The following is a 24,474-nucleotide window of genomic DNA, read 5'->3' as shown; positions in this document are numbered from 1 at the left end:
ATAATTATCTTCGAAAGAGGCAACAGTTTGTTCTCCCTACTCCGATGCAGAACCAACCTGCCAATGGTTATGCCGGTAGGCAGAGCAATCGTATTGCCTCGGATGTCGATATATTTCGAGACAGTGGGATTTCTCCTAGGAAGGCAATTTCCAAATTGTAATATGTATATTCATTTGTTATGACTTTTTTTTCTATTTAATCAATCTGTTATGAATATTTTGTAATGTATTAAGAATAAATTGTTAATGTTCTCGATGTAAATAAAAAATAAATATTTTTAAAAAACCAACGTTTTGAGTTTGTCCATTTGTTTACAGACGGACTGGATTTTACTCCCTGGGGAGTTAAGATTAACATACTACAACAGAGATGGAGAACATTTTAGGGAAGGGAATACGGAAGTCTAGGTATTTACAGGTTTTATGACCTGTCATTGGCTGGTATTAGCGACCACTTTACCACACGGTTTAACATTCACCATTATGCCTATTTTTGAACATCTTTATTTCTTCAACTCGTCCATGTATTGATTTTTGTGAAGTCAAAGAACTGAATCCTTTATTGATGCAGGTTAAATAGAATATTATATTAATTTAATAAATATGGATGGCCATGCACGGGCAGAACAGTGAAATTTAGTGACAGGTTTTATAAATAAATTCCTATACATATATTTTTTTATTTATTTAACTTTTTGTACATAATGTTAATTGTACATTGGCGGGCTTATTGTCAAATAGCAATTTCTTCCAACCAATCAATAAAATAAAAGTTTTATATTTATAATTCAAGTAATACAAAACATATTCGATAGAAAATAAAAAAGCTGAAAATACATAAAAATATAAATAAATGTATTTGTGTATAAATTATCTTAAATCAATACCATTACTCAATGGGAAAAAGTAAAAAAGAAGAAGAGAAAAGGAGGAGAGGTTAAGGTAGAGAGAGGAGATGTTTCTTCGGACGTGATTTAAACAGAGATACTGTAGTAACAGCTTTGATGGTGGAGGGGAGAAGATTCCACATCCGAATACATATTCCTCTTTTCAAACAGGTTATTCATCTATTGTTCCGGACACGCGAATAACGTTGAAATGAACAAATGAAAGTGATATATGTAAATGATAACTGAGTGAATTGATAAACGTAGCTAGGAACCCGGTATTTCCTCCTCCTCCTTCCTTTTCTTGGCAAAACGAAAAATTGTTTTTTTACACATTTGATGGTGGAAAAGGCTTCAGAATCCCAAATATTTTTTCTGTTTTAATCAAAGTTTATTGTAAATTGTGATAATTTAGTTAAGAATAAAAAATATGGTAAAGCAGTTTTAACTGAATGCTGTTTTATTAATGTTTTAGTTCATGAGGAAAAATGAGATCATAGATGAAATGCCAAGAAAAGAGTTAATAACCCATTGAGTTATTTTATATATTTAGGTAAAACCTTTATGTGTCTGGGCAGATGAAGAATACACTTCTGTGTGTGAAATAGAACCGGAACCCTGGACAAGTATATTCGACTCGTGTAAAAATCCTGAAAAAGGAAATTGGGCGGAGATAAGTCTGCCTTGGAGTGTAGTAGTTGGCGCATTCGTCCACCATGTTTGAGATCCTAGGCTCGATTCTTAACATGGTTGATATGAAATATTTATTTAAACATGTGTTTGTATGCAATAATATTTCGTAATCCTTGGACTGGCACCTGTAGCGTAAGATTGATCACATTACCTTATATGTAATAAAAAATATTTAAATATGTTGCAATCGGAGTACCAATGGATTGTCCGGAGAAAAAAAAAATGTTTATTTTCAAAAGCAGTCAATATAATATAAATTGGATACAAAGTAAAATCTATTTTAAATATTTCAATTATCAATACTGGTAATCAATGAGAAACTCATAATTCAGATTAAATAAAATTAAAACAACGGCACATTGAATAAAGGTATCTTACCCATCACAATAAAGCAAAAATAAAATAAAAAAGTAATAACTATACAATTAAAAACTCAAAAATATGCAGATCAGTAGGACTTTAATTTAAACTAATAACAGGGTCTTTCACATATTAAAAAATATTTTAAAATAAGAAAAGAATTACAATGGTGATGTTATTATTTTTTCCATGCGACGTCGGATTCATTTTCTACAAAGGTTTGAAATGTACATAGTTTGAATTACCTAAAAATGAGATGTTTTGCGCGGGACAAACGGCACGTATTGTACCTTGCCTTATGTGTACGCAGTGTTTATTAGAAGTGTACTCGGTAGGCATGACGTGCGACGTCTAAATAACGTGACGCTAACTGCAAACCGTTTTGTATGTCAAATAAATATAAAACAACTTTGTTTTTAACCACTATTTTTTTTTTTCTACTGACCAGTTTCAAAGTTATACAAGCTTGTTTATCAAGGTATAATTAACTAGTTAATTCTATCCTATTTTATTTTAAGAGAGATTACTAAATTTTACATCAAACCTATGGAACTAATAAGTCTTTTTACCATTGTTCTTCTAAAGATGGAAAGTAGGAAGTGAGATGGGTACAATCTTTAAAACTAGACAGGAGTGCACTAAAGAAAATGTTGTTAATTTGCTTATTTTTTTTAAAGTGGTATAAACAAAATTGTTTTATATTTAGGTATTTTATTATAATAAATAACCATAAAGTTTGTGTTTCAAATATAAATTTTACATTTTTAAACCTGAAAATTATAAATGAAAACTTGTTTTAAATACACATTGATGGTTATATCATTAGAATTGTAAAAATCCGTTCTAAAAATTTCATGTATTTTCCATCCAACTTTATTTCCGATATGTGAAAATACCCTATTATTAATATGGAATTATTACAATTTTTTTACACATATGCATATACATATATATATTTTTAATAACATTAAGCCACACATATTATTAAATGGTAGAAATTGTAAAGGTATGTATCCAAGCTAATAATAAAATATGAGGATATTACAAAATGACCTGCCTTTGATGGTTTGAACTAAGAGCTTATTTGTACTTTGTCTTTTATAAAATTATACTTTAGTCAGAAAATTCACAAGAAATATGATAAATAATAATAATGCTTAATAATTAATATGAGTACAATGATAATTAAACCTACACTCAAAGAATGGTAATATATTTTGCTAAACAAGCAGACAATCCCAAATCCAAAATTAATATAATAAAGTTTACCATAGATTTTTCAATATGAACTTAATCTTTACTGAGGCAACTATCTCTGTTTTCTAAAAATACTTAATCTTCTTCCTTTTGGTGTTCCAAATGTGTTCTGGAAAAGAAATAGGAAAAAATAATTTCAAATACATAGCGCAAAGGTGACGACAGTGGCTCAGGTAGGTACAGTTGATTAAATACCCTGCACGTAAAAGTATAAGCACTACAATTTAATCTTGCTCACAGTAAAAAGGTCTCATAGGGCAAACACATCACTTTTGCTGGTAGCTGTGACAGTGCATACACGTGGTGCATCCATTTTTTTTTTTGTGTCACAAAACTAAATTTTAAAGGTAAGTTTTTTTTGTTTCTTGTCTGATTTGCATGCAACATTTTCATATGGCATTGATTTTACTTTAAACTACACGTATTCTGGTTACATATAACAGTATCACTATCATGAACAAACTTAGTAATTTGTGTTTGTTTGGCTAGAAAATCAAAATGGCCGCAAAGGGTACAGTGGATCAAATACCGTAGTACACAGTGAATCATGATCCACTGTGCACCTAAGCTATTAGCAATATTTCTTATGTTACCCACATATTCACCAAGGTACATACATATTTATTTACCAGGTATTGGAATGAGCCACTGTTGATTTATTTGTGATCCACTGTACCTGACCTAGAGTACAAGTGGATCATTTCCCATTTTTTAATAAAATTGTTGTAACTCTTTACATATACTGTTAGTAAATCTAAAAAAAATACAATGCAGGTCCGAAAATATGATAATTATAGCTGCAGTGATACCAAATATTATCTTTCGTGTTCAAACTGTTACAAAATTACAGCCCTCATTATCACCTAAACATTATCGGTGTATATCAATTTTCCAAAAACCAGCCACTGATGGGTCAAAAGCCCTATAAATGCTAATTACTTCAGAAACCTTTGGTACAATGTTCTTGTGAAATAAATATAATTTGTATGCTTACCTCATCTCTTGATGACGATTTAGAAGTGTTTCCCATGAAGAGTGACTTGATGCGCGATGGTGTTGTCGCTTTCTTTGCATTATCATTTTGTTCCTTTAATGGCTCTCGGAGATCATTACCCTGGTTTTGAAAAACACATATTTATAAAAACATAGATATACATATTATTTTGTGAATTATCATAGAAATTTACAGGTATTGTAATTATTTGGCTTCCTTAGAAAATTTGTCAATGGCAAATATGTGTTAAAGTTGTTTAACTTTAGAGATAATATTAATAATATACATTCATGTTATACATTAACCAAAATATTCAAGATATGGATGTTTGAACAGAATGAGGATGTTCAGCCCTTAGGGAAATTAAATATAAAAAATGTTTTCTTATGCGCGGTGAAAATTAGAGCATTAAATTGTGAGGTAAAGTGTTTTGAAAATGTATACAAATTTTTTTTTAACAAAAACGAACTACTTTGAACAATTTCACTAGTTCATATGAATCAACCAATGATAAGACAGTTGTAAAAGATTTACAATTTACGGTAAGTCAACAGACCAATCGGTAGAACTGACCGAGAAGAAGCGGAAAAGAACTTGAGACATCACATGCGGAGTAATTTCAGAAATACAAAACTTTTATAATCATGGTGCTGATAATACAATACACAATTTATTTTTTAAAAATTTGGCTTAGTTTAATGGTCTACTAGCAAATCACTGAAAAAACTCACTGAACTTCCTCATTTATGGTAAAAAAATATAAATGTGTACTATAATATTAACAATTTAATAGCAATGCGATTTTTCTTCTTTTACATAATTCTAATAACTATTCTGAACTCTGGAAAGGAGCATCGAAATGGGGTTGTTGGCACCATATGTTACTCCAGTGAATGCCTTTTTGATAATCCTATAGTTAGTTTCTTAAGGTAAATAAAATCACCTGCAATGATGACCTGCCTCCATTTTTACTGGGTGTGGGTGGTCCTGGCTTATGATAAGACGTTTGTCCAGCTTCCTTCTTAGCCCGCGGCTTCTCCACTGCTGGACTCTCATCCAAATTTATTGTCCCTGTCTATAGAAAAAAATGTTACGTTAATATTCATATACCCTTTTTTTTAAACATCATTTATTTTATTGGTTGGATGAACGAAATTGCCACCTGGCAATGAGAGCCAATGTACAAAAAAAATTATAAATCAAATCATTGTCGCATGTACAGTTGATTGACCAAAATGTAAAATTTTCAAACATTATAATATTATCCACGTTTGATGTAGTTAAAAATGGATAAAACAGGTAAAAAATGACACACACAGCAGTGTCAAAAGATTATTTCTTTAGACCTCGAATATAAAAATGAAGTAATCAGTTTAAAGTGTGTTGTCTGGGTCCAGGCGAATGAAGAATACAGTTCTGCGTGTGAAATAGAACCAGGATCTTAGAATAGTGTTTTTGACTTGTTAGCTACACTGATGTAAAAAATCTGAAAAATTAAATAGAGTCAATCATGCTTGAGGTTCTGGGTTTGATTCCTGGGAAGGTCAATACGAAATATTGTTTTAAAATGTGGTTTTACACTGCAAATATTTCACTGCCCCTGGACTGGTACCTGAAGTGTAAGACTGATCGCCTTACGTTTATATAACAAATGATCAAGATATGATGCAATTGGTGTACGAATGCAGTGCCCTATGCACAACTGGGTGCGAATAGGGAAATGACGATGATGATTATAGTGTTTTTACCTTAATGTCTTCTTCCTTGAACCTGCGGAACTGCGTCTCAGCCGGATAGGAGCTCTTGAGGTGCGGCAGGCATAGCGAGTTGCGCCACTGCAATTCTGAGAGCCGGTTATCCCGCGGCTGAGCAGTGTGCACATTCAGACTATGCGCCGTACTGCTGGCTCGTGGCTCGTACACTCCACTGCGAAGCTCCGTCAGATAAGTGTTGTCGAACACCTCTCCCTCCTCATCAGACATGTGCAGGCCCCCAGATTCTGGTCACCAAAGGACACACGCTCAATTGAATAAAATAATGTTTTTTTCCTGGTCTAGGCTAATCAAATTTTGAAACCTACCTGGGCCCCGATTACAATGGGAAGTTAACATTTATCTTCAATTATATATACAAAGTAAAATTAAGTTTTCTGTATAAAAAGCAAAATATGCATACATTTTTTTCATTTAAACTTGTTGAATTATAGGTTATCGATGAAGATACTTTAAATGTTGATGCAAATATATAAATTTTCATACACAAATATCTATTTTTAATTATAGACAGTCGAAGATAACTCTGTTAACTTCCCATTGTAATAGGGGCCCTGGGATAGTTACTTTAATCTGACTTTATTTAAAAAAAGCTTAATATTATTATTTTTTATGCTTTCATTTTTTTTTCTTTGTTCCGGATGCAAACTTAGTGCAAAATTAGCTAAGAACTCCGGTATCTGTTAGCCGAGTGCTGGACCTTCAATAGATACAAAGGTTCCGGGAAGGAATACCGGGGAAATTATAGCCTAGAAATTATATATAAATGATGATTACCTATGATATAAGCGTAAAAAGTGTAGCTATAAAATTAATAAAAATGTATATGATCCGCACGTCATGGCCATAGCCAAAATGGCCCCCGCGGTGCGCGCCACTATTAACTAGAGCGCTGTAGTTGACGCGGTACCTAGAGTAGTGGGGTAGAATGACCCCTACCCCTCCGTGCTATTCAGGGCAGCGATACGGTGCGCACCGTCGAGCCCAACTCTGTTGAAATCAGTTGAGCTCTGGTCTCTGACAAGTAAGCATTGCATTTTATTTCCATCCCTCTGCCCTGTGTGTTCTCTGCTCTCCAGTCTTCACCTCCACTCTGCTCGCTAACTGCCTTCACCTCTGTATACCACTTGGACTGGGAGGAAAGCCCTTTTCAGGGCTATTGAGTTTGACTTGTAGTTGGTGCAGTTGTGCCCCTATCTTCTGGCTTTGCCTTTTGCCCCTGCTTGGGAGGGTGGCCTCCCATTTATGCCGGGAAGCCTGACCGCGGCAGATGCCAGTGACTAACATTACATTCTTGTTTTAAAATTAACTAATCTGGGATTACTCTTTAAATCTGCTTGCGATGATTTTTTAACACCGCGTTAAAAAAAAACTGTTTTTTTTTCTGGCTGAAAAAGCTGTTATTGCATTTTTTTACAAGTGGAGTGGCCCTACATAAGTATGCTTTTTTTTGTCATTGTATTTAGAAATATGTAGAAAACCACAACTGGATAAAGTTTAAAAAAATAATTAGCTGTGCTTACCAACTTTACTAGCAGCCGGTTGTTTGAACAAGGAAGGTTGTTCCTTTACCGGCGATGGATAAAACCTTTTTTGAGGAAGTCTTGTATCAATTGTATTTCTTCTCATTTCCATTTTTGTATGGGGCAACTAAAAATCATAATATATTATACTTATAAATGATAGGTATTAAGTTATTATCAATATTCAAAGCTGATAGGATACATGCAATTATTAGCTAACACCACGTAATGCTCGTTGGTATTGGCTAAATTAAAAGTTTTATGTCTCACTACAATTCAAAGCCTCAGTCCACGCAAAGGAAAGACAAAAAAGGAAGTTGAGGTGTTGGATTCGGTGACTCGGATAGCTATCAGTTATCCGTTTGCGGATATGTAATACAGTTTTGAGGGTGAAAAAGAACCAGAACCCTGTTCCAAGCGTTTTTGACTTAATGCTACTCTCAGGTTCAAATCCTGAAAAAGGAAATCAAGTGAAGATAAGTCCACCTCGTTGGGTAGTGCTTGGGGTGTTCGCCTATCGTTTTTGAGGTCCCGGGTTCCTGGACTGGCACCCGAAGCGTAAAACTGATCACCTTACCTTCCATTCAACAAAAATGATCTGGATACGGTATAATTGGAGTGCAAATTCAGTGCCTAATGCACCACTAGGTGTGGATAGGGGAAATTATTTTTAAAACTTACACTCGTAGTCGAGGTGATAGAATTGATTGACTGCTGTGATCCCAATCTCTCCCCCAATTTCTTTCTCAGTTCATCATTCTCCTTCTTCTCATTGAGAAGTTTCTCTCCAACTTTCCATTGTTCGAACATCAGGTGGTTCACGTGAACTTCGTATCTATTTATTTTTTCACTATATTTCTTGCATAATGCCTCCAAACTGGCAGTTTCCTCTTTTTGTTTCTCCGTGTATACAGATATTTGTTCTTGGTAAAGTTGTTTCTAAACCAATGTGAAAAAATAAATTGATTAAAAATGAAGGCGACCAAATATCTATTAAATACTCCATCAACAATAAGTCAATATTTACTTTATTCAATGCACAGTACTTATAATCATCCTTTCAGGACAATTATTACACATAAATGTGCTAACTGTCAACACCATAATATTATTTACAGAAAAATAATAAAACTTTAATGCATTTTTTGTATTTTAGTTTTTTTACAAGTTTCAAATTAAATCATATCGACCATGTTCAAGTCAAAACTACAATTTTCAAAAAAGCCATTTCACTATTTCAAATGTGTTTTAAACCAATTTTATAGGTTTTACACATATTCTGGCAAAAAAAGGCCAATAGATATTCGCAGTTCAAATCCTTTAGCTAGAATGTGTTTAAGACCTGCACAATTGGTTTAAAACAATTTTTCGGAATTGTGGTTAAATGCCTTTGACCTAAACAGGGTTGATATACATTACCTTCATCAGTTCTTTAGGTGCATTATTTTATGTAAATACACGGAGTATTATTTTATGCAAATCCCAGAATAATATATTGAAATGTGTTTGGAAAAAACAAATTGATAAAATATTTGGCAACAATTTAACTTTTATTTATTCACCATTAAGTGCTTTTGTTCTAAACTAGCATCTTCAGACTAGTAAATGTATAGAAATAAGATTTGAATTTATATAAAATTAGCAAAAAATATTCCTAAAATATGATTTTATGAAAATAATTTGGGTGCATTGAAGTTGTTTTTTTTATTAAAATAAAACGACTTTGTTTTTAACTTCTTAGTTTATATTTTATTACTGACCGGTTTTGAAGTTACACAATTTCCTTAAAGAGGTAAAATTTAGTTAAAAATGTTTAAAACTTTTGTTTCTTTATGTATTAAAAGTTATTTATTTTGTTTTTTTCATGCTACATATCGTATATCTCAAATAAAATGTTGCCATACTCATATTTAACCTTATCATTCCACCCTATTTTGCATAAAATGTACAAAAAACCACAAGCACAAAAACACAAAACAAAAAACAGTAACAAAAACAGTTTTATTTTTATCTTAATTATTTTTTTTATTAAAAAAACTGTTTTCTTGTGGGGTGCAGCAGTTACTTCATGTAATGTGCCGAATACAACTTATTCAAATTTTGGTTTAACCATTAAGGCTGTCGTGCACGAAAAATAATGAAATCATACGATTTTGCCATTTTAGAACTAATGTTTTTTAAAAGTTTACTTAAAAGTTATATGTAACTAAAATATAATTATTTTTCAACCGGCAGATTACGCCATTTCAAATTTAGACTAATTTTTGGAATTTCGATTCTCATATAAAAACTAAGTATTGAACAAAAATTTTTTTAATGATTTAAAGACAATAGATTGAAAATGAAAATGGCCAAAACAATCAAATTGAGATGCCAAAGTTTAGTCTAAATTTAAAATGGCGTAATCTGCCAGTCGAAAAGTAATTATATTTTAGTTAAATAAATCTTTTAAGCATATTTTTTAATAGAAATACCTATAAAAATTATTGTTTTTATCTAATTTATGTAGTTTTATTTTTTATTATTGCGCGATTTAAAAAAAACATTTGTTTTAAAATAACAAAATCGTATGTTTCCTCATTTTTCGTGCGTTTTACCTGACTACAGCTTTAATTAATAAACTAAGAAAAATAATAGTCCAAAATATTTTTATTAAACAATATATTATCATCAGCCTAAATTGTGAATTTCAAACTTACTTTTCTCCAGGAGAGAGTAAAAACAGTTTTTACTTGAGAAGCGAAGTTTTTTTTTTTAAATAATGAAACAGATATACAAATCTTATCAGAAAATGCCAAAATAATTATTGGCAATTTGTGGATTCACGAGTTTTACAAGTTAGGGTGACGATATATTAAGTTGTTACCAGGAATGCACTTTTTTTAAATTTAGAAAACAACCTGACAAAAAATTCTTAGTTAGGAATAAGGAAATACTGGATTAAAAAATGTTAAAATAAAACAAAAAAAATAAAAAATTTTAACACTTACAAAATATCGAGAATATTTTGTAGAATTTATAAAACTAAATAGACCAATGTAAAAGTCCAAAAAAATAAGGGTAAATGTATAAAACTTGTATGAAAACTTTTGAGGCCCAACGGGATTTGAAAGGTTATTAAAAAAAAAAACAATGTGAAAAACTACCAAAGTGGTTAGTATTAAAGATGTATTTTATATTGACCCTCGTACTTCCGCCATATGATTGAAATAAAAGAAGTTATTTAGTACAGATAATTTATTCACATTAAATAAAATAATTTCTTTGGAATAGCAAATACATTGTAATAAAAAATTTAAATTGCACATAATTTACTAGTTTTTAAATTTTCTTTAAAAGCAATAATTCAAAAACAATAATCACAATATTTATGCTATTTGTAACATATTTAATTTGGTCAAAATTCATTTAAAATGTAATGTACTGTCATCTTTAAAATATATCGTTAATATTAACCACCACACCAATTGATAAGCAAGAACTATAATCACGAAGGGACAAATACTGACCATCTTTTGTTTCATTCGAGTCAATTTATCTTCGTACTCATTCCGCATATCCGTCACTAATTGATTTGTGTCTGCGCCATTTTCCAATTTACTTTTCGTTTTCAAGCTTTCCCTGGAGAGTTTCTCTATTTCACGTTTTAGTTCTTCTAATTCTACTTTGTATTGAGAGTGAATTTCATCTACTTTATACGATAAACTGGTAACTTGTTTTTTAAGACTCGTGTTCTCGGCCATTGTCTTCCGATTAAAATCTTTTTCACTTTTCATTAAAAATTCATTTTGTTCTTGAAAGCGTTTCGATTCTTCGTTGGCCACAATCAAATCTTTATTTTTGGATTCGATCTCTTTCAATACTTTACGCAGAGCAAATACTTTATTTTCAAGTTCGCTTCTCTCATTCGACATCTCTAAATTATGTTCTTGCAATTGTTTAAGAGATTTGATTGCGGATGTATTTGTATTTTCATATTCTTTAATTAGGGTATACTTTTCTACTAGATCCTGTAGTTGCTCATAAATTGAAAGTTTCCTGTTATCTGCATCGAAATATATAGGCATGTCTATTTTATTCTTGGTTGTTGAAGATTTCAATGTTTCAATAGACTCGTGAATAAGTGGTATATTATTTTGAACAGATAAAGTTATGGTTTCGATCGCTTCCAGTTCATTTTCAAAATTAATAAACCACAAATCCTGCGATTCTGAACTATTTGAATTATCAAAGTCTTTTTGAAACTTTTTAACAAAAAACGAATATAAATCAGTTGAGAACTTTCCAATTTTATCAATAAGCTGGGCATTTTCAACTTCTAATTCGCTGATTTTTTTCTCGATATTTTTGTAAGTGTTTATTGTATTCTTCAAAGCAATTTTGTCACCCATGCAGTTGTAAAAGTTTTCATTTAATTTATGTAAAGAATCCTTCAATTTGTTTACATTATTGGTACGTGTCACTTGAAGTGAAAATATGTACATTAATCTTGATCCATTTACATTTAACATTTTAAGAAATTCTTCAAAATGGGGGGAATGCATCTTGTTTATAGAGTGCACTGTAGTGGAGGTTATGGTGTCAGAGTTGTTGAGAGTCTTCGCAGATTCTAACTCGGTAAGTTTTTTGGTAACAATTTCTTTTTCATTTGTTGCACTCTGGTACTTATTTTTGTATTGCAGACATTCGTCAGAAACGGCACTCCTCTGTTTCTCTAACCGAGCGAGCGTGTCTCTGCAGGTTATTCTATCTTTAACTAATGAGACAATCATCTTGCACAGATTGTCAACGTAGTTCTCCACATAATCTATAGAGTTAGAAACAGTTGCCAGCATATTAAAAATGTTTTTAGAGCTTTCAAAATGAGCACTGTCGATAGTTTTTAATGACTCCATAAAAGGTACCTGTACAGTTAGAGGGAATAAGTCACCTTCGATTGGCAAACTTATATTTTTTAGTCTCTTCACAGCTTCACACACTACTTCCCAAATTTTACTTAACGTATTTTCGAATGCTTTTAATTTTTCAAAGAGAACATGGTTTTTCGTATTTGTTCTCAGATAATCAGATAACTGTTGCACTTTGGAGTACAACATTTTTTGCAATGTTTGTTCATTTTGCTTAGATAGATATAGTTCACATTTGGTTTCTTGTAATTCTTCATTTATCTTTGTGATTTTAATAGACAAATCTGTTAAATTTCGGTGCTGGTTTTCATTATTTGTTTGGTTCGCTATATTTAGGTCTTCAATATTTAATAATTTCTGCTGCATAATACCAGTATCAGTTTCCAGTTGATCAATGTGCTCTCTGAGAAAATCACACTCTTCTGTTAACTTGATTATGGTTTCATCCTTTTCTAGAATAGTCTTAGCGCATGTCTTGGAAATCATTTCGGTCGAGTTACACAATGAAATTAATTTCATTTTAATATTATTAACTTTAGTATGTTCAGTAACTATATTTACATCTTCCGTTTTAGTTGTGGCCTCACTTTTAACTAAAACACTCTCAAAATCTAATGAATTAAACTCAAAAATTTCAGGTTGAGTATTGTTACAGTCTTGCAAATGATTATCATCTAATAACTCTAAATGAACACCATCAATGAAATCCTCCAACTCATTTTTTTCTTTCAGTAATATACTATTTTCTTTAGACAAAGACTCAAGTTTTTCTGCATAATTTTTAAATTCAACATTTTTATCAGCAACAATCACATTAAGGTTATTTATTTCTTGTTCGTGATAAACTGCTTCCATATTTTTAGTGACTAATTCATCATTTTGGAGACTTAACTGTGTATTGCACTTTTCGTACATATCATTTAAACTCGATAAGTCCACCTTTAATTTACTTTCTTCTTGTTTCAAACGATCGAGTGTTTCAGAGAGTTCAATAATTAACGATTTGCTTTCAGTTAATTCACTGAAGTATTGCTTACTATCTGTCAATTCAAGATTTAACATTTCTATTTGAATCTCTAATTTTGTATTCAGTATTTGCAAATGTTCAATATTGGAAGATTTTTTTGCGAGGTTATTATTTAGTTCTCGGATATTTGCTTGGTGTTCACTCAAAATATCATTTTTGGCACTTTCCATCTTTTCTATTTGTGATTCTAAAGTATCAACCTTTTCATGAATATTCTCTAACTCTAAAACGTAATTTTGAATAAGAGATTCTTTGTTAAATATATCAGATATCTGGTTTTCCACTCGTTCTTTTAAAATGATGATTTCAGATAATTGCCCATTCGTGTGATGTTCTAGTTTAAGTTTCTCATTAATGAGGGAGTTCAGAACTTCTTTAGAAATATGATCACACTGTAGAGTTTCAACTTCCTTATTTAACGATTTTAGTTCAAGTACTTTCATGCGTAAATCGTTTTCTACTTTTTTATGTTCAACTTTCAAACATTCAAAACACTTCAGTAATTCATTCTTGGCGTTTTCTTGCCTTTTTTGACAACATTTCAATTCTTCATTGGCAGCAATCAAATCATTATTTTTGGAATTAGCCTCTCGCAATACTTCACGTAAAGCCTGCAACTCTGATTCACAATTTTCAATGAGAGATAATTTGATGAAAATTTCAGATTTATGTAAATCCACCTGCTCACTGCGAGATTTTAATTCAGATATTTGCTCTTTAATGTCGTCTTCTAACTTGATGTTTTCGCTCTTGAGCTGGTTCAGAAGTTCTTCTTTAGAAATAGAATCGCCATGCAGAATATCCATTTCCTTGCGTAACAGTCCTAGTTCATTTACTTTATTGAGCAAATCGTCTTCCACTCTTTTATGCTCTACTTGCAAACATTCTAAAGATATCTGTATTTCATATCTAGCTTTTTCGGTTTGTTCTTGAGAGTAAATCAATTCCTTGTTAGTCATTACCAAATCCCCATTCTTTGATTCAGTCGTTTGCAAGATTTCGTGCAATGTTTTTAACTCTGATTCAGTCTTTTGAATGAGAGATTCTTTTTCAGATAAAAGAGATTTCTGTAAATCTACTTGTTCGTTCAAAGCTTTCAATTCGGATTCTTGTTCCATAGTGTGATGTTCTAGTTTATTTACTCTAGAGTGCAAATTATGTTCTATTTTTTCGTGATCTACCTTTAAGCACTCTAAAGATATCTGTATTTCATCTTTTTGTTTTTCTCTTTGTTCTTGACATAGTTTCAATTCTTCATTTGCAGCAATCAAGTCATTATTTTTGGATTCAGTATTTTGCAAGACTACTTGCAATGTTTTTAACTCTGATTCAGTTTTTTGAATGAGAGATTCTTTTTCAGATATAAGAGATTTCTGTAAATCTACTTGTTGGTTCAAAACTTTCAATTCAGATTCTTGTTCTTTAGTGTGATGTTCTAGTTTATTTACTCTAGAGTGCAAATTGCGTTCTATTTTTTCGTGCTCTACTTTTAAGCGCTCTAAAGACATCTGCATTTCATCTTTTGCTTTTTCTTTTTGTTCTAGACATAGTTTCAATTCTTCATTTGCAGCAATTAAGTCATTATTTTTGGATTCAGTCTTTTGCAAGATTTCACGCAGTGTTTTTAACTCTGATTCAGTTTTTAGAATGAGAGATTCTTTTTTAGATATATTAGATTTCTGGAACTCCACTTGTTTATTCAAAGTTTCTAACTCAGACAGCTGGTCTTTGATGTGATGTTCAAGTTCAAGTTTTTCACCAGCGACAGCAATTAAAGTTTCATTTTTATCACACTGCAGAGTTTCAAAATCTTTACTTAACAGTGCTAGTTCATGTACTTTTGTATGTAGATCATCTTGTATTTTTTTATAGTCTACTTGCAAACATTCAAAAGATGTCAGTATTTCATCTCTTGCTTTTTGTTTATGTTCTTGAGAGCAGATTAATTCATTGTTTTCCACTATCAAATCATTGTTCTTGGATTCAGCTTCTTGTAATTCTCTACGTAATGTCTGAAACTCTGATTCACTTGCTTCAATGATTAATAGTTTGTTAGAAATATCAAACTTCTGTAAATTCAGTTTTTCATTTAAAGCATTTAATTCAGATTCTTGCTTTTTAATATGATGTTCTAGATTTAGTTTTTCATCGGTGACAGAATTCAGAATTTCATCTTTAGAAATAAAGTCAACTTGCAGATTTTGAAATTCCTCGCTCAACATTTCCAATTCAATTACTTTAGTTTGTAAATCATTTTCTATTTCACGATGTTCTACTTTCAAACATTCAAAAGATATGTGTATTTCATCTCTTACTTTTTCTTGTTGTTCTTGACAGTGTTTCAGTTCTTCATTAGCAGCAATTAAGTCATTATTTTTGGATTCAGTATTTTGCAAGACTTCACGCAATGCTTTCAACTCTGATTTAGTTTTTTTAATGAGAGATTCTTTTTCAGATATAAGAGATTTCTGTAAATCTACTTGTTCATTCAAAGCTTTCAATTCAGATTCTTGTTCCATAGTGTGATGTTCTAATTTATTTACTCTAGAGTGCAAATTATGTTCTATTTTTTTGTGCTCTATTTTTAAACACTCTAAAGACATCTGTATTTCATCTTTTGCTTTTTCATTTTGTTCTTGACATTGTTGCAATTCCTCATTTGCAGCAATCAAGTCATTGTTTTTGGATTCAGTCTCTCGCAATACTTCACGTAGAATCTGAACCTCTGACTCATTATTTTGAATGAGAGATACTTTACTAGATATATCAGATTTCTGGCAATCTACCTGTTCATTCAATGCTTTCAATTCAGATACTTGTTCCTTAATATGGTGTTCTAGTTCATCTACTTTGGTATTTAAATTAATTCTTTCTATTTCTTGTTTATCTCGACAGCATTTTAATTCTTCATTAACTGCTACTATATCATTGTATTTCAAATCTGTCGCTCGTAACTCTTCCCCTAAAGATTTAAACTCCAAATCGTAGTTTTGAATGAAAGATACTTTATCAGCTATTTCAGATTTCTGTAAGTCCACTTGTTTATTTAAAGTTGTCAATTCAGATGTTTTCTCTTCAATTTCGTGTTCTAATTTTAGTTTTTCATTAGTGACAGCATTCAAAATCTCATCTTTGGAAATAAAATCACCTTGCAGAGTCTGAAATTTCTCACTCAATATTCCTAATTCAATTACTTTAGTTTGTAAATCATTTTTTATTTTATGATGTTCCAATTTCAAACATTCTAAAGACATCTGTATTTCATCCTTTGCCCTTTCTTGCAGTTCTTGATATTGAATTAATTCACCATTAGTAACAGTCAAATCATTATTCTTGGATTCAATTTCTTGCAATGCTTTATGTAAAATCAGAAACTCTGATTGGTTTGCTTGAATTATGGATACTTTGTTAGAAATATCTGATTTCTGTAAATCTACTTGTTCATTTAAAGCTTTCAATTCAGATTTTTGTTCTTCAATATGATGACAGAGTTTTAGTTTTTCATCGGTGACAGTATTCAGAATCTCGACTTTAGAATTAAAGTCACTTTGTAGAGTTTTTAATTCCTCGCTCAACAGTTCAAGTTCATTTACTTTAATATGTAAATCATTATTTTCTTTTTCTTGTTGTTCATAACAGTGTTTCAATTTTTCACTTTCTACATTCAGATCGTTATTATTAGATTCGGTCCTCTGCAATGCTTCACGTAAAACCTGAATATCTAATTCATAATTTTGAATAATAGATTCCTTGTGAGATATTTCGGTTTTTTGTAATTCCCTTTTATTTTTCAGATCGGTATTGGAGGCAGACAGAATGAGGCATTCATTCTTAAAATCTTCAAGATGCTGAGCCAATATAAGAAGTTGGTTATCCATTGCATTTTTTTCCTTGAGAAGCTCCTCCAATCGGTTGGTCAATAAGTTATTTTGATTAATTTGTTCTCTTAATTGGACATCGATAACAGCGTTACCCAAATTTTCCACGGTGCAGTTGAAAGCTGAAAAATAATGAATGGTAAAACAAGGCGTTTTTTATAGGGAAAAAACTACTCACAAAATTATCTGCATTTTTTTTTTAGTGATACAGTGTTACATATTTACTTGCTATATTTTATACTTACAAGAGCCAAATCCCTTTTTAAGGCTGAGAGTATCATCATCACACTCGATACTCTCATTCAAATGGTGTTCTCTTCGCTGTAGTTCGAGGAATTTATTAAATTCAGCTAATTCTTTTTTTAAGATTGAAATTTGACTTGCATCTTCACTAATTTGCACTGACATCTGTTCCTTGGTGTTTTCCAGATCTATAATGCGGTTTCTATATGCTGAAAGCTCCCTTTCAATGTCTCCAATCTATAACAACCGATAATTTGTAGTTATTTTTTTAAAAACTAACAATAAAAAAAAAACAAAAAATAACCCAGAAACTATAAGCATTATTTTATGGTTTCAGGGCTGGCCTCTGAAGTGCATGACTGATCATCTTGCCTACATGTAAAAACTAAACAAAATATGCAGTTAGCATAACAATTCAATGCACTATGCATCATTAGGTGCGGATAATTATATTAAGATGAATTATTAATGTGTATTTATAAATACAGAAAATCAATTAATTAAATATTTATTTATTTGTAACAGTAAATATTATAATATACAGTAAATTATCTAGTGAATAGTGTATCTTCCATTTTTTTAAAATTTAATTTATGGCTTACCTTTTTCTTATGATTGTCCCTCTCTTCAGTAGCATTGTCGAGGTCTTTCTCAGTATTTAACAATTCCTCATATGTCTTCTTCAGCTCCGCTCTGAGTTTGGTTGTTTCTTCATTCTCCGCTCCCCTTGAATCTCCCCTCTCGCTGGGAGTTGCACACGCAAGTAACTCGGATTTTAGGCTGACAATTTCGGAGTGATAGAGGCAATTTTGCTTTTCTATAAACATATTAAAAAACATACTTTACTGGAATTGCAAAGTATTAAGAATTATAAAGTCCTATATTCTAAGTATCACATTTAACCCTTAAAGCGTTTGCGTCTAGTTTAAGTGGTAACTACAAAATCGATCATAATTATTAACACAAACAAAATGTAATGTGGTAAGTGATAAAAAATAACAAAAATATAGCTATCTTTTTCGCTCACACACAAAACAGTGATGTCGCATAGCCTGTGGTTGTCAGTATGAATATTGACAAGTTTGAACTTGACGCCGGTAATTTGCTAATTAAAATAATAGGGAAAGGAGAAATAGTTGCAATCCGCATTATTTTCCAATACAGTAGTAAGTTTGTTTTACATGTTCGTAGTTTATTTTGTCTGTTTATGAGTTTTTTCTTGAAATTAAAATGAAAAATATCAGATGTCATTTTTAAGCGATACTGCCGATTTCTGTGAATAAACAAATATCTTAATTTGTCCCAAAAAAAAGGACATTGCTGAAAATATAGGTATAGGATATCATTAAATTTAAATAAAAAAAATTAAATACAGCAATGTCTTTCAGTTTCAATAACATTTTCAGGCGTTGCCTAGTATGTAGGTGAAATAATTCAATTAGATGAATCTCACACGCATAAATAAAGGTTTCAGCTCTTTAACTTCACAAACATCAACAGATGAAAGAATTGAAGGAATATAGATGTTCAAATATAGGCAGAATGGTGAATGTTACACAGTGTGTAAAGTGGCCATTTAAACCAGCCATTGACAGGTCATAAGCCCTGTAGATGCCTAGACTTCTAAATAACCTTCTCTTAAATGTTCTTCATCTCTGTTGTAATATGTTAATATAAACAACTCCCCAGGGAGTTGAATCCAGTCCTTGTCTACAAAAATTTGGACAAACTCAAAATATTGTTTAAATATTTACGTCATATTAATTAGTTTTCAGTAAGACGGTACCGTGATTTTGAATTTTACAATGTTTGAACTAATAGATAGCATAGAATCCAGAGCTGACACTGCCAGAACCAAAAGCCTCCTTCAAACCAGCAAAATGTTATTAAATTATTCGCAGGGCTAAAAAAATAAATATGAAGAAATAATGATAGCAAAAACAATTGGTCTGGTATTCAGTTGTTAATATTGTTATTAATGCACAAGATTTTTTATTGTTTTCAATCCAAAGTACATAAGCATGTGAGGTATTAAATCCGATTTTAGAGGAAAATTGTAAACGCACTTGGAACATTGAAATAATTTCAATCTAGACCGCATGGTTTATGTTATGTTGAACAGGATTTTACTGGACTAGGATGCAGTTATTTATCAAGAAAATGAATTTATTCCTAAGTGCATCATATTTCTATATTTTTTTAAATTTAATTATAATAATTTATTTTAATATGGTGGCTGACTACTAGACATCTGTTTTGTATGTGTGGGTGGTTATTTTGATATTCCACCCTGCAACTCGGAGGAAAATTGGCAAAAGGTTGCCTATGCCTGCCCTAGATTAATTTATTTAAACATTTTATATACATACATATACAGTTTACATACATATGCATAAGGGCGGGCAAATTGCCTTGAGGCAATTTCTTCCTACCTACCTAAACCGTTTTACCAATTTTAGAAAATCATTGGTATATGAACATATTGTTGGTATATTATATTTTCTTTATAGAACAAAAAATTGATAAACAATATATCTTTTAAGAAATAAAAATTGACTAAATATCTACACTTAACTATGAAGAGAGAAGGCGTTAAAGAGGGAAGGAAAGAAGGAGGAAAAAGTAAAAACTTAAATATTCAGTAAGTGACATTTCATATGCGATTTGAATATAAATAAAGAAGGGGCACGTCTCTGACATTAGGGGGTAGATTATTACATAATTGAACAGCTACTACTGTGAAAGATCATCTTTGTATAATTTGTTTTTGAATAATTTATTTATTTTTAATATCAAATTTTTGTTGGTTTTCTATGATTCATTTTTTATCTTGTGATTTTTGCAACGCATAGTGTCGACAGTAACAAAAGATTACTGGCCCAGTTATTGTTCTTAACACAAATCAATTTTTAAAATGGGTATCGACTCACCCAAATCGGTATATTTAGCACTCTGCCTCGCTAGTTCTTCTTGCAAGAAGTTCCGATCAAAGCGCTCCGAGTCTAGAGCGGCCTGGAGGCTCAACAAGCGCCGGGAGCGCCGGCCTTTTGGTGTAAAGGGACTGCTACTCCCTCCGGGGGACCCAGCCCAGTGCATCGGTGATATTTCACTTTGAGGCAATTCTGCAAACACATATATTTTAACATCGGAATGATAGTAGGATGGTACAAAAAAGTTTTTAAAGGCTATTTAAAATAATTGATTATGGAGGCACATAGAAGTAAAATGGATTGTGTCATCCAGTCAAACCAATTTTGATTTCTCTACTCCATAAGCAATTCTTTAAAAAAATAAATTAATAATATTGTTTTCTTTTTGCGTTTACGTTTTCAATTTATTTATTCAGTATGTTTATGTACATTACAAAATATATATTTCAAGGCATATACATAACACGAGAAAAATTAACAATAGAATTTGAATGTGAAAAATGGTAAAATCAGCAATTAGAATAATAGGAAGCTATCCTCTCGGAACTTTCTTTCTGTAACATGAAAAATGACCAATTTTGTCTATAATCTTGTGTTTTTCATGATTATTTTTTTGTAAAATTCTTTCTGTATTCTCTCAATGTTTTTTTAAAATAATGTAAAGCGTGTCCTCGGAGCAGGAAATCCCAGTGAGGACACATTTTATTTTGTGTATTATATTTGTATGTTTTATAGTGAATATTTCAATTAGTGCACAAACGTCGAGATCCGTGAACTATGTAAGGCTGAGACATGCATTATTGACGGAATCAATATCCTTTATAAGGGCTATTATTCTTTAAAATAAAACTGCTTCACTTAAGACAGTGCAAGTGAGATAGTATTATACGCACCCGTATAATGTGAAAAGGAAATAACGAATATGTGTACGAGTATATAACATAGAAGTTAGATTAGGATAATACTTAGGTCCTGTTTGATTAATTTGTTGTAAAATACATAATATTACAAATTGACATTTTAATCCTTAGTATCAGTATAAATACTTAAGTGAGTTTTCGAAAACAAAAATTCGCTTAACAAGAATAAAATATACATGAATTATATAATATTTTTAACCGACGATGACAGTTAAACAGACTAAATACTACACGTGGACCCAATAAATCAAGTGTTATTTTTTTCTTACACGGGTGGTAATCTGATTTCACACGTGTAGTATTTAGTGAACATGATAGAAATGAAATAAAAAGGAATCAATTCATTGGTTACGTAAACCTTGACAAAGAAGCTTGTTTGCTTTGAAACCGGTCGGTGAAAAATAAAAATTAGTGGTTAAAAACAAAGTTGTTTTATTTATTTTATTATAATGAATAACCACAAAGTTAGTGCTTCAAATATAAACATTAAAAATAATGTTTGAGTTATGATAAAAACGTTACTAGTAAATTAAAGTTGATTAGTGTCAAGAGTAAATTATGCATAAAGAATAGTATAATGTATAACTTACACAGTTTTGTGAATATTAAAGTGATATAAAAATCGATGAAAGAATGATTCTAAAAAGGCAATTATTAGTGAACTTTCGTTTTCAGTGAGGAATACTTTTAAATAATTTAGATTTTATCATTATTTACTAAAAAATAGTGTTTTATTTCAAGACAAGTAAAGGTAGTCACAATTAAGCGAAAATTATCGGTACACTTATGAATAATGTTATTTTATAAATCAATTTTTCGACACTCATACTTGTATGTGAAATAGCTGTGCGGATATTTCGTTGCTTTATAACACAACGGTGGCGTTCGAGCCTTCGCGGGGTTCCAGTTTTTTGCAATTAAGCCGCTAGTGCCATTTTTTATAGATTATTTATCAAACATAAAATAGTCCAGTTTTTTGCAATTACGTTTTTTTTTAATGCATTTTTAAAATAATTAAATGCGCGTATGAAATTAGAAAATATTTCAACTGAAACTATTAGCCGCTAGTGCCATTTGTTATATATTATTTATCAAAAATAGACATTTTTTTATGTGCCAAACTACCGCTATAGATATTTTATCAGAATTTTTGCAGCTTACCAATCTAAAACTCACCGCTCGCCACTGCAATACAGTGCCCTATGCACCATTAGGTGCGGAAAGGGAATGATGGTGAAATAAAGTTGAAGTGGTAAATACATATTTTTTAAAAGTATAATGAGGGAATTTAGTGCAACAGGAAATTGGATATAAATCTTGAAATTATTTCTCACGGGTAGTAAAAATTAGAGCATTTAAATGTATGACGAAGTTTCACAAAAATGCATGAAAAAATTAGTAAAAATTAACTACTTTTAACAAAATCACTATTCTACAGTCAACTTAAGAAGAGACTTTTAACGTTTACACGCTCATGAAGTTCTGTAAATATTGACTGTTTAGTGAAGGAAACAAATGTCGTACTTTATTGTTAGGTAGCCGCAATAGTGATGTACCATCAGAAAACTGTACTATCGACAATATCTTATATTGAATTATATTGTGCGTGTTAATTTTAAGGAGTTCACAATACGATTAATTGAAATTGATCGACGATAACTTTAACTTTGAACTATTAAGTATTAAGCTATTTAGTCATGAAAACCGGTTTCTATTTACCCCACCTGACAGAAAATTATTTAAAATCGATATCAAAAATCGAAAGAAAAAAGACTGCCACAACACACCGTCTGGACTGTAGTTCTCATCAACCAATGACCGGGTGTTGTGACACATTTCCGGTTACCAGGAAGCCAACCCACCAATCATGACAAATCACCGTAGAGAACTTATGACTTCACTGAGGGGGTCATTTAAATATCTCAAAAATTAAAAAAATCATAGCGCTGATAAAACGATACATAAAAATATTTTCAAAAAATCATTCTGGCTTAGTTTGATAGTCTCTTGAGAAATAAAAAAAATAATAAAAACCACTTAACTTCCTCATTGTAAACAATTAAACCACTTTGGCGCTAAATGGTTAGCCACATAATAAGACCATTTCATATTTCGAAATATTTTCAACATTGGATATGCTATGGAGAACCTTTTCCGGAAGACTTATGTAAGTCTAGGCACTTACATTTTATACTTACTTACTTCCATATTTCAATTCTTCCATAAATGATCAGAAATGTGGATGAGGTACCGAATTACTATTTAAAAAAATTGAACAAACTCAACCACAAAAGCGAAATATTAGACTTACCACATATCGTATTAATAAGTTTCTCTTCTGTGATTTTTTCATGTTTCATCAAACTATTGGCAAACAAGGTTATAGCTTTTTGGTCTCCCGAACTCAAGCGTTGACACATCGCACCCCTGATGCTTCCATCGTTACTTTTTATACATGAATAATATAGAAGTAAAGATGCTATTAAAATATTTTCATCTTCCCCGACAGATTCTAGATCTTTCCACGGAGTAAATAGAGGATATTCTCTCTTCAAAAATGATAATACCGTGTCTGTATGATGTTTACTGTCACCGACAACAGCTTCGTCGACATTGTGGAAGAAATTTATAAGCTCGTAAAATACTCGAACATTTAAGTCATTTACTCCACTAACTTTCAAATTTGGCACTCCTAGACAGTTTATCTGAAAGAAAACGAATCAATGTTATTGTTCGAAGAGTTTTCATCCTTAGATTAATTTAGCTTTAAACGAAACCAAACTTACCCAGTGATTTATTATTTTACTCCATTTATAACACTCCATTTTTGATTTTATCACAAGTAAACCTTTTATAAACTGAGCCACGACATATTCGCGCCTATGTATGTAAATAACACCAATTAAAGACACTATGAACAATATAACGTAAATAGTAAAAAACCAGAAAGCCGGAAACTATTTACAAAATGACAGTTTCGTTTTCAAATTTAAAAATAACGATTAACCGAATTAACGAGCTGTCTTCCCGATTTGTTTTTGCATCGTCGTTACGAGTGTTGCCACACAAATAAAATTAATGTT

At 31.1% G+C, this 24,474-nt stretch overlaps 1 protein-coding gene across 1 annotated transcript; it reads right to left on the bottom strand.

The window, feature by feature from the left end:
• Positions 1 to 734: 734 nt before the first annotated feature.
• On the bottom strand, positions 735 to 24,458 carry LOC148274912 (uncharacterized). Its single transcript, XM_088236416.1, has 12 exons — positions 24,178 to 24,458; positions 23,703 to 24,096; positions 20,472 to 20,663; positions 18,144 to 18,358; positions 17,544 to 17,778; positions 10,996 to 17,420; positions 8,168 to 8,425; positions 7,487 to 7,613; positions 5,940 to 6,190; positions 5,135 to 5,266; positions 4,192 to 4,311; positions 735 to 3,306 (listed from the first exon to the last, which is right to left on the bottom strand). The coding sequence occupies exons 1-12, from the start codon at positions 24,214 to 24,216 to the stop codon at positions 3,250 to 3,252; spliced, it is 8,445 nt and encodes a 2,814-aa protein (XP_088092542.1). The 5' UTR covers positions 24,217 to 24,458; the 3' UTR covers positions 735 to 3,249.
• Positions 24,459 to 24,474: the final 16 nt, after the last annotated feature.

This window comes from Micrasema longulum, unplaced genomic scaffold (assembly GCF_059751315.1).
Source record: "Micrasema longulum isolate JH-2025_06_02 unplaced genomic scaffold, ASM5975131v1 h1tg001557l, whole genome shotgun sequence".
NCBI lineage: Eukaryota > Metazoa > Arthropoda > Insecta > Trichoptera > Brachycentridae > Micrasema > Micrasema longulum.
The sequence above is the reverse complement of the archived record's forward strand: the minus strand, read 5'-3'. Positions and strand labels throughout refer to the sequence as shown.

What these genes read in the sequence shown, in the direction of transcription:
- LOC148274912 (XM_088236416.1), bottom strand. Translation starts at nt 24,216, where the DNA reads ATGGAGTGTTATAAATGGAGTAAAATAATAAATCACTGG. An exon ending in TGCTAAATATACCGATTTGG is followed by an intron (nt 18,359 to 20,471) that starts GTGAGTCGATAC and finishes ATATGTTTATAG; the next exon opens with AAAAGCAAAATTGCCTCTAT. An exon ending in CTATCACCTCGACTACGAGT is followed by an intron (nt 7,614 to 8,167) that starts GTAAGTTTTAAA and finishes TATGATTTTTAG; the next exon opens with TTGCCCCATACAAAAATGGA.